The sequence below is a fragment of the Sceloporus occidentalis genome, unplaced genomic scaffold (assembly GCF_023333645.1).
Source record: "Sceloporus occidentalis isolate IW3139 unplaced genomic scaffold, rSceOcc1.0.p SCAF_8, whole genome shotgun sequence".
Lineage (NCBI taxonomy): Eukaryota > Metazoa > Chordata > Lepidosauria > Squamata > Phrynosomatidae > Sceloporus > Sceloporus occidentalis.
The window spans coordinates 3,982,582-3,995,574 of record NW_028316988.1 but is presented as its reverse complement, the minus strand read 5'-3'; the positions used below and the strand labels follow the sequence as shown (position 1 = coordinate 3,995,574).

At 45.2% G+C, this 12,993-nt stretch overlaps 1 protein-coding gene across 3 annotated transcripts in view; it reads right to left on the bottom strand.

Moving 5' to 3' along the window:
- The window catches only part of SAMD11 (sterile alpha motif domain containing 11), a 141,638-nt gene that overhangs the window by 93,719 nt on the left and 34,926 nt on the right, over positions 1-12,993 (bottom strand). For all 3 annotated transcript variants that reach the window (XM_089534258.1, XM_089534259.1, XM_089534260.1), the window contains exon 3: positions 1,501-1,679. In XM_089534258.1, the coding sequence (XP_089390384.1) occupies positions 1,501-1,679 (179 nt within the window). The remainder of the gene's footprint in view (positions 1-1,500; positions 1,680-12,993) is intronic.

Sequence of the window (12,993 nt, the reverse complement as noted above, 5' to 3'; positions counted from 1 at the left end):
TAAATAGAAAATTAAGGTTTGCTATTTGGAATTTATACTTTTTTATAATACTTTCAAGCTGCGGATGCTTGAATCTGTGGGTAAAAAATATGTGGATAAGGAGGACTGACTGTATACTTTGATTGACTGGTTAGTTTCTAGGGGGATGGAGGCAGAGAGTCCTAGCCACCCTTCTCCTGAAATCTCTGCCGTAGTAACCTATCCCTTCCCAAGAAAATGGCTTAGCCACTCTCAGGCAAGGCAGACATAAAGCAAGGAAAGCAATTACACGCTTTTGCTTTCCATTCCTTTGTTTTTATAGGGCTCGTCTCCGGAATCCAAGCAACTTTGTGCATTAGCGAGCGCAGCGCTATGATGATGGCGATGATGATCAAAAATAGCTGTAATGACACACACTGGGGAGGGGGAGGGCCACGAGATGCGGGCACATTACATTTTTATTGCCTTACAATTACAAGATCTTACAAGCACCACGTTGGCTCAGAGGAATCCAAAGTCAGGAAGCCACCGGATAGATTCCCAGCTGCACAGACTAGCTCTTTGCTCCTGCCCACACCAGTGAGAATGCTAATGAGCATTGTGTGACATTGCAGCATCTTAGCTATTGAATTCCCAGACTTTCCATCCTGCCCCCATATCTGATATTATATATGTTATATAGCATATCTCTCTGTGTGTTTGAAAGACATACCCATCAAGAACTTGGGTAAGGTAGGGCCCATAAAGACAGGCCAAAATAAAGCTGCTTTGTGTCACTTTGGATGTATGCTGTTTAAATGACACACACATCTTAAGAGGCCAGAAGCTGCACGAAAGCTGCACTCCAGTCCTTAGGACTGGATTCTGGCTTTGGCATGGCTTCTGGCCTCTTCGGACGCATGCATCATTTAAACAGCATACCTCCAAAGTGACCCAAAGCAGTTTTATTTTGGCCTGTCTGTATGGGCTCATAGTAACACACCCCAGATAAGAAAAGGGGGTAGGTGTGCTTTCACAAAGCATCCACACATGAGTCCTGTATTGAGCCATGGGTTGCAGTGGATGAACTCCACTGCTGTCTGAAGCATTGGGTGTTCAGGGGATCCGCATGTGGTACAAAGAAGGTGTCCTGAAAGACTCTCACTTTGCCTCCATTTCTGTTGTATGAGCATCTCTGGAAATATTACAACCATGGCTTCCAATCTGCTGAGCTCGCTCTCTCCTCCAAATGGAACCAGGATCAAGGTACTAACCCTACAATCTCTCATGCTAACAGTGGTGAGCATGCACCCTTTCTGATGGCTTGTGCATTTTGAATTCTTTTTGTAATATGGAATAAAAGGGAATTTTGTGGTGTAAGCTGTTCTTTCAGTACATGTGAATGTTCAGGAATATGACAAGACAGAGGCCCAACCAGTTACTTTTAAATGCAGCCAACCAATTGGAGGCTTTATACAGTTCCCAAATCTGCAGCTCATAGCATATATGGTGAATTTATCAAGTATGGAAATAGAAAGGTACCTTCTTTTCATGATACTAATATGCAAATCCTCCTCTTGTTTCACATCAGTGTGGTGGCCGTTGAGCTTCTCACTCTCCTGGCTGTCGTCACTGTGTGAGAAAATGGAGGGCAGCTCTTTCTTCGGCGTTCTGGTGGGAGGCAAAGGGATGGTCCTCTTCTCAGCCAAGCGACCCCGATTCTGGAGAGGAGGAAGAAATGGGAGCCAAAGGAGACAGCGGGGTTGGGAGGAAGGTCAGTGGGGTAGAAGAAGAAAAAGGAGGAAACTGATTAGGCGACTCGGTCAAGATGAGTCTCTTAAATTCTACAACACCAAAAAACCACATTTTTAATTTTAAAAAAAGTACATGAAATAACCAACTATAGTAGGGTCCGCTCCATTTAGACGTCTATATAGTTAACACTCACTTGAAGAAATATGTCAGAGTCCAAAAGGCAGAATAAGGGTGGGGAATGACTATCATCTGGAGGGCTGAATTCAATTTTATAGAAGTTTGGGAAGCGGTGCATTCCTATATTGGGTGAGGCTCAAAGCAAAGTGGGGAGGAAGAAAGACCCCTAAAACATTTTCAACTTAAACTTTTCTGCCAGTAACTGTGCCTGGAAAGAGGTATGCCACCTTTTCAGGATGGATGGAGGAGACCTGTACAAAAGCTGGTAAATCACCAAGCCATGATGTCACGGCAAAGGAGGTATGATCAGAGTTTAATGACTTTTAATGGTTTAATCACTTTTTAACTTCTCATATGGTGGATTTTTACTATGTTTTAAACCTGCTATAAGCCACCTTGATTCCAAAACTGAGAAAAGGGCAGGGTACAAATAAATATAATCACCATCACCATCACCATCATCAGCAAACCCCAAGAGATGTACCAAGGCCAGGGCCTTAGTCTCTCATCCAGAGAGACTAAGGCCCCATACAGACAGGCCAAAATAAAGCTGCTTCAGGTCACTTTGGAGGTATGCTGCTTAAAATGATGCATGCATCCTAAGAGTCTGGAAGCTGCGCCAAAGCCATGGTCCAGTCCTAAGGACTGTGGTGCAGCTTTGGCACAGCTTCCAGGCTCTTAGGGTGCATGCATCATTTAAGCAAAATACCTCCAAAGTGACCCGAAGCAGCTTTATTCTGTATGGGGCCTAAGGTTCTTTGCAGCAGAGGATGAGTTGCAAAAGGGGAAAATTTTGTTGGACATGAAGGGCCAGTGATCTTATGTATCACATTTGCCCTCCAGCTCTGTCAGCCCCAAGTTTCTGCATTCTTCAACAAATCCTTGGAAGCCCTGCCTGTGCTGCACAACTTGCAGTTTTATCCTAAGAAAATGACAGTCACACTTTCTGGTTTAAGGTACTCCCAGGAATCAGAGTTCAGTTGGTGGCAAGTGTCTATCCCATCATCCTGATGCTTTACTAAGGAGCACAAAGTTTCATGATCCCAAGTGAGATCTTTCAATGATCTACCTTCTGGAGAAATCACTATTTACTGCAACAATTAAGTCACCAGCATGCAACTTGGCAACCCATGACAACCACGGGACTTCTTCCAGTCTGACTTCAGAAGCGAAGGAGGGCAATGCTGATAAGCCCATAAAAACCATTTAACAGCCATTATGGTCCCCAAGAGCAGTTACCTAGTCTCTGTGGCTGCCCAGGGACTCATAATGCCTAATGAGAGAGAAGGGAGGCAGCGGGGAACCAGAGGCACTGCAACAAGGGAGTCGGGAGAACATCAGCCCACTTGGAAGCTGTTCAGAGTCCCATGAACAGAAAATTAGGAAGCGCGCTCAAAAATCCATCTTAAGGAACTAAACTTCATTTAACAGCCCTGTCCAACTTACAAGCGGGACGACTGAAGCACATACTTATAAGAGGAGTCCAGCTATAGGAGGAACAGAATGAAGGCACAGACCTCCAAGGAAGAATTCTGCCCATCCCAAATGAATTTTTCATTCAGTCCTCACATTTCTAGCACTGCAGACAGTGAGAACCGAGAACTCTTCTTCTTGCATTTGCATTCCCTAAGGAGTTTATCACTCTGAGGTTGATTTTTGACTCTAAAGAGATATTAAAGCACATTTAAAGCATCCCACAAATGAAGCAGATATGGCAAGTAAATTGCACAAATAAAGTGGTGTCAGAAATGCATTGTCTCTGAACTACCGAAAGTAATAAGATGCGCATTAATGGTTCTTTTTGACCACTTTAATGGCGGGTTTTGTGTGACATCATGTGAAATCGTTACATGTAATTATGTGTTTTTTCCAGGGTATTCACGGGATAAAATCCCAGTCTCCTTCGTGTGATAAACTCTTCTGTCACTTTGTCCGCCCCTTGCCTTTGGAGGCCTGAACTCAATTTCTAAATGCTCAAATGAAGTTGAAGACCTGCTGCTTTAAAGATAGATGCATCAAGTAGCAGCAGTGTATGCCAAGAGGCACTTTCCCCCTATCTATACCCTCTGCACTGCTCATATGGTACGTGGATGGGGTGGGGAATAAAAGCTACTCCTGTGGTGTGCCTGCTACTCCAACGATGAAGCATAGCCCTGCTAGAGTTACCATCAGTAGCTAAGAGGGTAAATACAAACAGACTCCTATAAAACCAACAGGTTGCACTTAGGTGAAGAGAACAGAACAGAAGGATGAGGTTTTATGAGTACAGCAGCATATGGAATTTGTGAGGCAACTGTTTCTGAAACCTGAGCCATATTAAATCCTTACAAGAGGTTCCTGCATGCTCCTGCATCTAGCATGAGCTTCTTGTCTTTACCTCCAAAGCCCCCAATGGACGTGCTCCTTCCACATCTCTGATCTGGCTTCCGATCCTTCCAACTGCACCATCCTCAGCCATACAAAGGTTTCCCATTGCCTCAAAAGACCAGTATTTCTCCCTTGCGGCCGCACATGCTTGGAGCAGCCTCATGTGACACTACCCCTCTCACTTCAACCCAATACATCCTCAGGGCCAACCTGCCCTAAAATGCCTTAACATACTAGGCTCCTGTGCCCTACCTGGAACCTGGAATACTCCTCCAAACACTGATGGAGTACAACTCCCAGCAGTTCCAGACAACATAGACTGGATGAGGACTGATGGGAATTAAAGTCTAACAACATCTGGAGGGCCACACATTCTCCATCCCTGGTGAACTGTTATGCCCCAGTGCCCACTTCTGGTATGAAAGCAAATAGCAGTGTTTAACAAAATCAAATCCTATTATTGAGAAGTAGTACGGAGCTATCAAACTGGCAGAAATGCTTACAGCCCGACCTAGTGCCCTTGCTTGAAAAAGGTGCATCCTTTTCTATTAGTACCCTTCAGGTTCCAGTACCAGAGGGATCTGAAGTTTGAGAACATGGTCTGGTCTGGATTTGAGGAAGCTAAACAAAGCCACACAGCCTCTCCACTGTCCTCCATTTGGGATCTTCAGAGGAAGAAAAGTAAATAAAGCCCCATACAGACAGGCTAAAATGAAGCTGCTTCGGGTCTCTTTGGAGGTATGCTGCTTAAATGATGCGTGTGTCCTAAGAGTATGGAAGCCATGCCAAAGCCATGCTCCAGTCCTAAGGACTAGAACATGGCTTTGGTGCGGCTTCTGGCCTCTTCGGACGCATGCATCATTTAAACAGCATGCCTCCAAAGTGACCCGAAGAAGCTTTATTTTGGCCTGTCTGTACAGTGCCTTAGTAAGTTAATATTTAGCTCCAAGAAAGCGGACTACAAAAAATGAGATCAGCAGAGAGGGAAGATGTTAAAATTGAAAAGTTTTGCTCTCACTCTCATAGTAAGTCATCTTCTTTTTAAAAATCCCACATCTTGAGCTGTACTGATGCTTTGATTTGGATTTCCTGCATGGCGGTCTCTTCCAACTCTATTATTCTATGATTCTATGAAGCATCCCAAGAAGAAGTAATCCAAGAGTGAAAGGAGACAAGACTCTCGCTTGAAACAGCCCATCCAAGTCAGCTAAACCACTGAAATAAAATGGCCTTCCACACACCCAACCTAACCTTGGTCCCATAAGTCACATTGTGGGGTAGCCAAAAACTAAGAATGGACTTTTTTTTCCAGCAGAATAAGGAAAAAATCCAGATGGGATTTGCAGATGAAGACAGAAGGTTGGAAAGCATAAGCACAAAGGAAAGGGAGGTTTAGGAAACCTTCCCTCTACTTGGAGGGGAGGTCAAACTACATCAACGCCCTGGTTGTGATGTAGTACAGCTGCCAGAAAAACAATCCTTTCCAGGAGGTCCCTGGTGAATGTTTAATCGATCCCAGAGATGTGGAGGCCTCCGCTTAGGCAATATTAGCAAAATGAGGGGTGGAAGGGGGCTGGAAAAAGCAAGGTTCACAAGGCGGTGCTGTCAAAAAAAAGGTGCGGACTTTTGCAGGGGTGTTTCAACATTTTCCCAGAGTTGCTTTTTGTGTGCCTTAAAGTTGCTTCTGGTTTACAATGACCCTGGTTTTTAATTAGGGAACTGTTGTCATACATCGACAGGTGACTTGAAGGCACATGCGCACGCAGATGAGAAGCAAAAAAGAAAAGGGGGATAACTGCTCTCCTTTCCTTCTGTTGTCGTCTCCCCAACTCCATTTTGAAACAAACCACGATTGCCAATGCAATGCCACCCCAGGTTCCAAAATAAGCCCCCATCTCTCCCACAGGCCTTCATTACACACCCCAGACCAGCGCCTCAAACATCGCTGATTGTTTCTATAGCAAATCCACGGCTGGGGCTGCATCCCAGCACTTAACCAGCTTTGCTATTAAAATGCGGGCCGACAATAAAACAAGCTTCTCAGGCCCTGTGCCGTCCCCAGCTCCAACGTGCGAGTAATGAGCAGATGAATAAAAGAACAGCCGGCTCGGCTCTCTCAACAGGCTTTGCCGCTGAGCGCCTTCCCCTCGTCACCTGTCAAAAGCGGCCTAGTTCCTCGCCCGGTTGCTAATGCAATTCATCGCTCATGCGGGCGGGAGCCACATTTGTCAGCGGCTGTCCTATATGGCTGTAGGTCTTAGAGAGCATTAAGAAATGGGGGCAGTGGGCCAGCCCAAAATATTTGCTACCTGAAGCAAGGAATGCATTGGTGCCCCTTGCCATTCCGTGCACAAAAGCTGAAACTGTGGAACTTTGGCCTGTTACAGACTGCCAAAATAAAGCTGCTTTGGGTCTCTTTGGAGGTATGCTCTTTAAATGACGCATGGGTCCTAAGAGTCCGGAGGTCGCGCCAAAGCCTCACTCCATTCCTAAGCACTGGAGTGCAGCTTTGGTGCAGCTTCCGGATTCTTAGGACCCATGCATCATTTAAACAGCATACCTCCAAAGAGACCCGAAGCAGCTTTATTTTGGCAGTCTGTAACAGGCCTTTGTTTTTTAAATGGAGGTGGAATTTACTTCTGAAGGCAGCAAGTAAGTGCAAGGAGCATGCAAGGCATGTTGTGTGATTAGAGTTGCCAAAATGAAGACTGGAAAGGACTCCTGTACCTTTCACGGTTGTATAGAAGGTGTTGCTCATCACACAACCGGGTAACAAGCAACATCTGTTCAATTGGTTTTTGTGGGGGTTTTTGGCTATGTGGCCATGTTCTAGAAGAGTTTATTCCTGACGTTTCACCTGCATCAATAGCTGGCGTCATCTGTTGAAGTTCCTTCTTCTTCAAGATACAAGATATACTAACATCGGAGGAGGTAGACCAACTCCATGAAGGTTTATGCTACAACTTCTTCTCTGCAGTTAGTGTCAAAGGTGCTACAAGATCCCTTTCCATAATTGTTTTACTGGCATCATCGGCAGCCTTGTGTTTTGAATGTGTTTTGTACCGCAGGCTTGTGGTTTGCGACACTTTGGTGTGGGTTTTCTCAGGGACGTAGCCAAGGGGGGGGTTCTTGGGGTCCGGACCCCTCCCTTCCATTAGAAAAATGAATGGTGTGTGCTGCTGTGCCGCCGCACCCAAGCCCCATTATAATGGTGGCACTTAGTCTGAACCCCCCCCCCTTCCTAAAATCCTAGCTACTTCCCTGGTTTTCTAAGAAGGAACCAAGAGTTCCTTTTCCTTTTGAATAAGAAGAAAGCAAAAACTTACTTTTTAAACAGTAATTATTTCCGGGGTCCTTTGAACAGTAACTATTTACATCTTAAAAGTAACTTTCCATGTTTTGCATACATCAGGAAAGTGCTTCCTCATCCTTAAAGAACCATAAGACTTGCTGCTGCTTCTGCTGCCTTGCTACAATGGATGAAGGCTCCTCTAGCATTTCCTCCTAGGATATCATCAGCACCAGAAGTGGCTTTATGCCAGGTCAGGCTAGTTGCCCATATAGCTCACTGCTGCCTTCTATCATTGGCAGGGCAACCCAGGGGCAGAAAGAAGGGTGCTTCCCAGCACCTCCTCTCCATTCCTTCTAGTTGAAGATGCTGGGAATTGAACCTGGGGCCTTCTGCATATATAAAACTCTAAGAAGAATCCTGTTACTGAAAAGTCTGCCTAGGTACCACTTCGTTCTGTTCCCAAACCGTTGTTAGAAAGGACTTGAAAGGCACACAACAATAACATTGTGGATCTCCTTGTAACTTCAGGGTATAAGAGAGAGTGTGACTTGCCCAAAGTGGCCCAGTGGGTTTCATGGCAGAGAAGGGAATTGAACCCTGGTCCTCAGTCCAACACTCAAACTACTATGCCATAAGATCTGGACAGTTGCACAATGCCCACTTCAGCCAAGATCTTGATTGTCATTTTCTGCAACTCTAGTTGAGCTGTAAGGCGACCCTTTCGTTCATGGTTATTGCTCCTGGTTTCCCCTCTCCTCTGTTCTGTAGTAAGTCTGAGGGGAAAGCTGTCAGCAAAACCCCTTTTAAAAGAACTCTTTCAGAAAACGCTGCCAGCGGAGACCCACTTCCAAAGAGGGAAATGTGAAGAGGCTGTGTCAGGACCCGGAGATCTCTTTTTCCGCACAACAGGAAGCCATGCCTGGAAGTTGGCGTTTCAAAGCAGCGCCGAGACATCGGCAGAGAATGGGGTCAAGAAATGTTTCTACTCGACAAAGCCCTAAAAAGCAGAACACTGGTGCTGCTTGCAGGCAATGGCCAAGATTCCTTTTGAAACCTACAAAGGTGGCAGACGAGTCCGATTCACTTTGCAACCTGCACAAGACGCTTGTCAAATCTGATTTAAAACTGGGCGGTGGAGAATTCAGTGTCTTCACACCTTTTCCTTTTTCCCCCAAAGCCATTTCTAAACTGGCCCTTAAAGATGCAGGCTGCAAAGGGTAGGTTTTATAAGTAAGGGACAATCCCAGAAATCAGTAAGACTGATAAATTACTATGTTATGAACTTAAGGATTGCATCAGCTTTGCCACTCTTTGCCGTCCGAAGGGCATAGGTTTGCAGAAGGCTGTCCCACTGAACTTAATGGGACTTCCTGAGCAGTGTTACTGGCCTGCACACAACATTTTTAATTTCGGTTTGTTCTTTAAGCACTTGGCACACATATATACCAAATAAAGGGAATTTTATACTCCAATATAATGTCCTCCCCCATCAGCAATCTTCAGGCATATGCCACAATTACATTTATTCAGACACAAGTTCCCCTACATTCAACGGGGCTGAATCCTAAGCAGGTATCCATAGGATTTCATTCATGAATAGACTGAGCCTTCTGTAAGCTTGTGGCTGAAAGCAAAGAGGCACAGTCTGCTCACGAACGAAGCCAGCTTGGTTCTTCCATGCGCCTCCCTTAGTTTAGCCTAACGCTTCACTGCATTAACTGCTGCCTCGGGATAATGATAAATTCCACCATTGGGAAATTCCACATGGCAGTTATTTTGGCAGAACATCTGTTGGGAGGTTTCCCTTGCTCTTAGGGGCAAAAACCTGCCTGAGCAAGCCAATAAAAAGGAACACCAGCCTCCTTCCTTGGAAGAGACCTGATTCTGGGATCCTCCTCTTCCAGCAAGGCAGTAACTTCTGGATGCTCCAGCACTGGAAGACTCAAAACCCTGCTTTCTGGATGCTCCTCCCACTCCTCCAAGCCCCGCCCCCAAAGGGAATCCCCATTATCTGCAGGGATTCCCTTCCCGGTGTTTGGAATAATACATTCAAAATAAATTCCTAACCCCAGTGTGTTAAAATATTGGAGCAACCAATTTAGGAGTCATTATTCTAATCGCTGAAACCCACGTACCACTATTGCAATGTTTCTTTTCATTACATTAACTTAACTATAATCATTTTTTAGCCATTTCAAAGCTGAACGGTTCAACCCGTTACTTAACAAGTCAACGGACCAAACCAACTCTTCAATTCAAGTTCACTGGGGGAGATTTACTAAATGGCGAAACAGGAAGATGCTGCTAATATATTTCCATTTCTCTCCTTTGATTGGGAATACAAGCCAAATAGTGCCAGCTAAGAACACTTCACTCTTCCTTTCCATGCAATCAGGAGCAAGACATGACCGACAACCAACCAATTTTTAGTTTCTTACCCCTACTTTTATGCTCTAACCCGCTTTGGTTGCAACTATTAACGGACCCATTTAAAAATTAAAATCTCCCCATATATATATATGGATGCATTAGCATCTGTGAAGGAAAGCCAGCACAGTGCAGTGGTTTGAGTGTTGGACCAGGATTCTGGGAGATCAGGTTTCAAATCTCTGCTCAACCATGGCAAGCACACATGCCCAAGTTGCACTTTCTAGGCCTTAGCAGAAGGCAATGGTTTGCCTCCTCTGAACAGATTTTGTCAAGAAAACCCTAGGACATGATCTCCATAGAGCCAACGTAGCGTTGTGGTTTGAGCGTCGGACCATGGAGATCAGGGTTCGATTCCCCACTCAGCCATAGAAACCCACTGGGTAACCTTGGATGAGTCTCATACTCTCAGTCCCACAAAACCCCTGTGATAGGGTCGCTTTAGGGTTGCCATAAGTTGGAAACGACTTGAAAGTACACATCAACAACAGCAGGGTCTCCATAAGTCAGGGTCTATTTGAACGCAGGAACCAGTGTTGTGTGACTGGAGTGTTGGTCTTGACGTCTGGAGGACCTGAATTTGAATCTTCACTCAGCCATGGAAATCCCTTCAGTTGACCATGGACTATTATTATTATCATTATTATTATGTTTATGTTTATTTCTATCCCACCTTCCTCCCAGTATAGGGACAAATCAACCTCTCGGCCTCAGAGGGAGATGATGGCCAACCCATCTGAATAAATCTTGCCAAGGAAAGAGTCATCCAGGACAGAGTCATCTTAGGGAGGCCATAGGCCTGAATGGACTTGAAGGCATGTACAACCACACCAACAGCAGCAACAAATTGTCTGTGACTCTTGAGTGTCTTCCTAGTCTTTTCTTGAAGCCAAAAAACAGTAAGAATTATCTCCGAACACACAACGGATGGAAAAGCCGAAGCGACTGGTACTTCTGACCTTGGCTGTGGTGCCTGTGTCTTATGTTCCTTCTTGCTCCACGTCCCGCGTAACGTCCTCTTCTTCCATCCAAGGAGGAGGCATTGCAATTTGTCGAGATCTAGAAAGTTTCCTTAATAGCTTTGTCAAGGGAGTCCCTGAACAATTTTATCCCATCAGATTGGGCTTCGGGCTAAATTACTTATTTGGTTCTAGGTGCCATTTCAGCTGAATCCTTCTCAACGCTCGGTGAAGGCAGGATGGTGAAAAAAGAAGCCAGAGGCTCCAGAGATAATCTGCTAGTATTTACTGGAGGCGGCAATAAATGGAACACAAAGAAAGACTGTAAATTCTTTGCATCTTTAGGATCTTTGATCGCCAGCTGTTTGTGACAGGATAGATCATTCGGAGAGGTCAAGAGATCACCTCGCTTCCAGAAAGGAAGTCGAGAAACCACCTTTCTGAATTGGCTTCTGCAGTCACGCTGGGGGTGGGATGCCAAAAGTAACCTAACCACCTGCACCCTTGGAAAGAAGGGAAACAGAAAGGATCAAAGTGAGAAAAATACTCCCAGTTCCATATGTGACCCCGGCTAAGCCATGGCAACCCATGTGTCCGCCAGCGTTTCCCCATCTGCAGCACACAAGCATCTTTGGAAAGCACTCGCAGATGTAAAAACCAGGCCTCTGGAACCAAAAATACTTAAGTTAAGCAAATCTGTATACCTTGCAGGGCTGGTTGTTTTTTCTGGGGCTGGGTTCTTCTAAGCATTTGGAGTGGAGGAATCCAAGTGGCGGATGTTGTATAGCATTTAAAGTGTTGGACTAGGACCAGGGAGACCAGGGCCCCAAATCCTAGTTTGCCTTGAACTTCAATATGCGGTTTTGATCAAATCACTATCTCTCATCCTTGCCTACCTTACAAGGTTGTTATAAAGACAAAATGGATGGAAGAACAACTATCCACATGGCCCAGGCAGACAATTCAAGGTAGCATCTATGGCTCTCCTCCTCCCCACTTTGTCCTTACAACTATCATGTGAGTTAGTATTAGACTATCAAAATGTAAACACCCCAAGATCATGTTGTGAATCCTCATGGTTCAATGGGGACTTGAACCTGGATCTCCCAAGTACTCAGCTGTACTCCGTCCTGACCTTTCCCATAAAACCTCTCTGTTCCCAGAAACATACAAATCCTATAACCAAGCCCCCTAAGACTTTTGAGACCCGAGCAAACGGTGCTTCCCATTCACAACTCGCCTGATGATTTGTCTGCCATACGGACGGAGGGGGGAAGAGGGGAAAGAGAAAGAGATTTGCCAGCAAATTGCATTACTTTGTTTGGTCAATTGCCCTACCAATTGATTTTCCTGTACAAATAATGAACATTTATGGTTATTTTCCCTATAGGCTTGCTTTATTTGCCATGTAACAAAGAGTGATTTTCCTGCATTTTTTGGAGACCTGAGCTTATTGCTGTCGGTTAGTGGGGGCATCTGGGAATAGCAGGGAAGAAAGCTGGAGACAGAGCAAAATGTCTTCTTCTTCATCATTGTGGCTAATGCTGATGAGGCGGGAGAAGAAAAATGACACGGCATGGGCATCATTTGCAGAAGCAGGCGATTGTGGGTCCTAATACCCAAAATTGTGGCTTGAGTGATGTTTTATGGCCCTGGGGAACTGCAGAATTGCTGAAACTCAGGCAATGTGGCTCTGCAGGATCTGGACTGTGTGCGTTCCAGCCTTCATGGCTTATACCTGCAGATGAAAATGAAGGGTACTCTTTCCTTTCTGAAAAGGGTATGTCCCAAATCAACAGCACCACATTTAGTCCTGGCGCACAACCTATGCCACTATTGCAAACATCCTCATTAAAAACACTGGGTGGAATCCTGTTAGTGACATATGCAGACGTAAGCTGGCCTATGTATGGAGAAGTGGGTTTTTTGGTGCACAATGGTATGAATCCAGCTGACTGAAGCATGAATGGAGTTGCACATGGGGCATTGTTGTGCGTATGACAGTGCATTAAAGTACATAGTGTAGTGTGTGAATGCACCACTGCCTCTAGGTGTTGC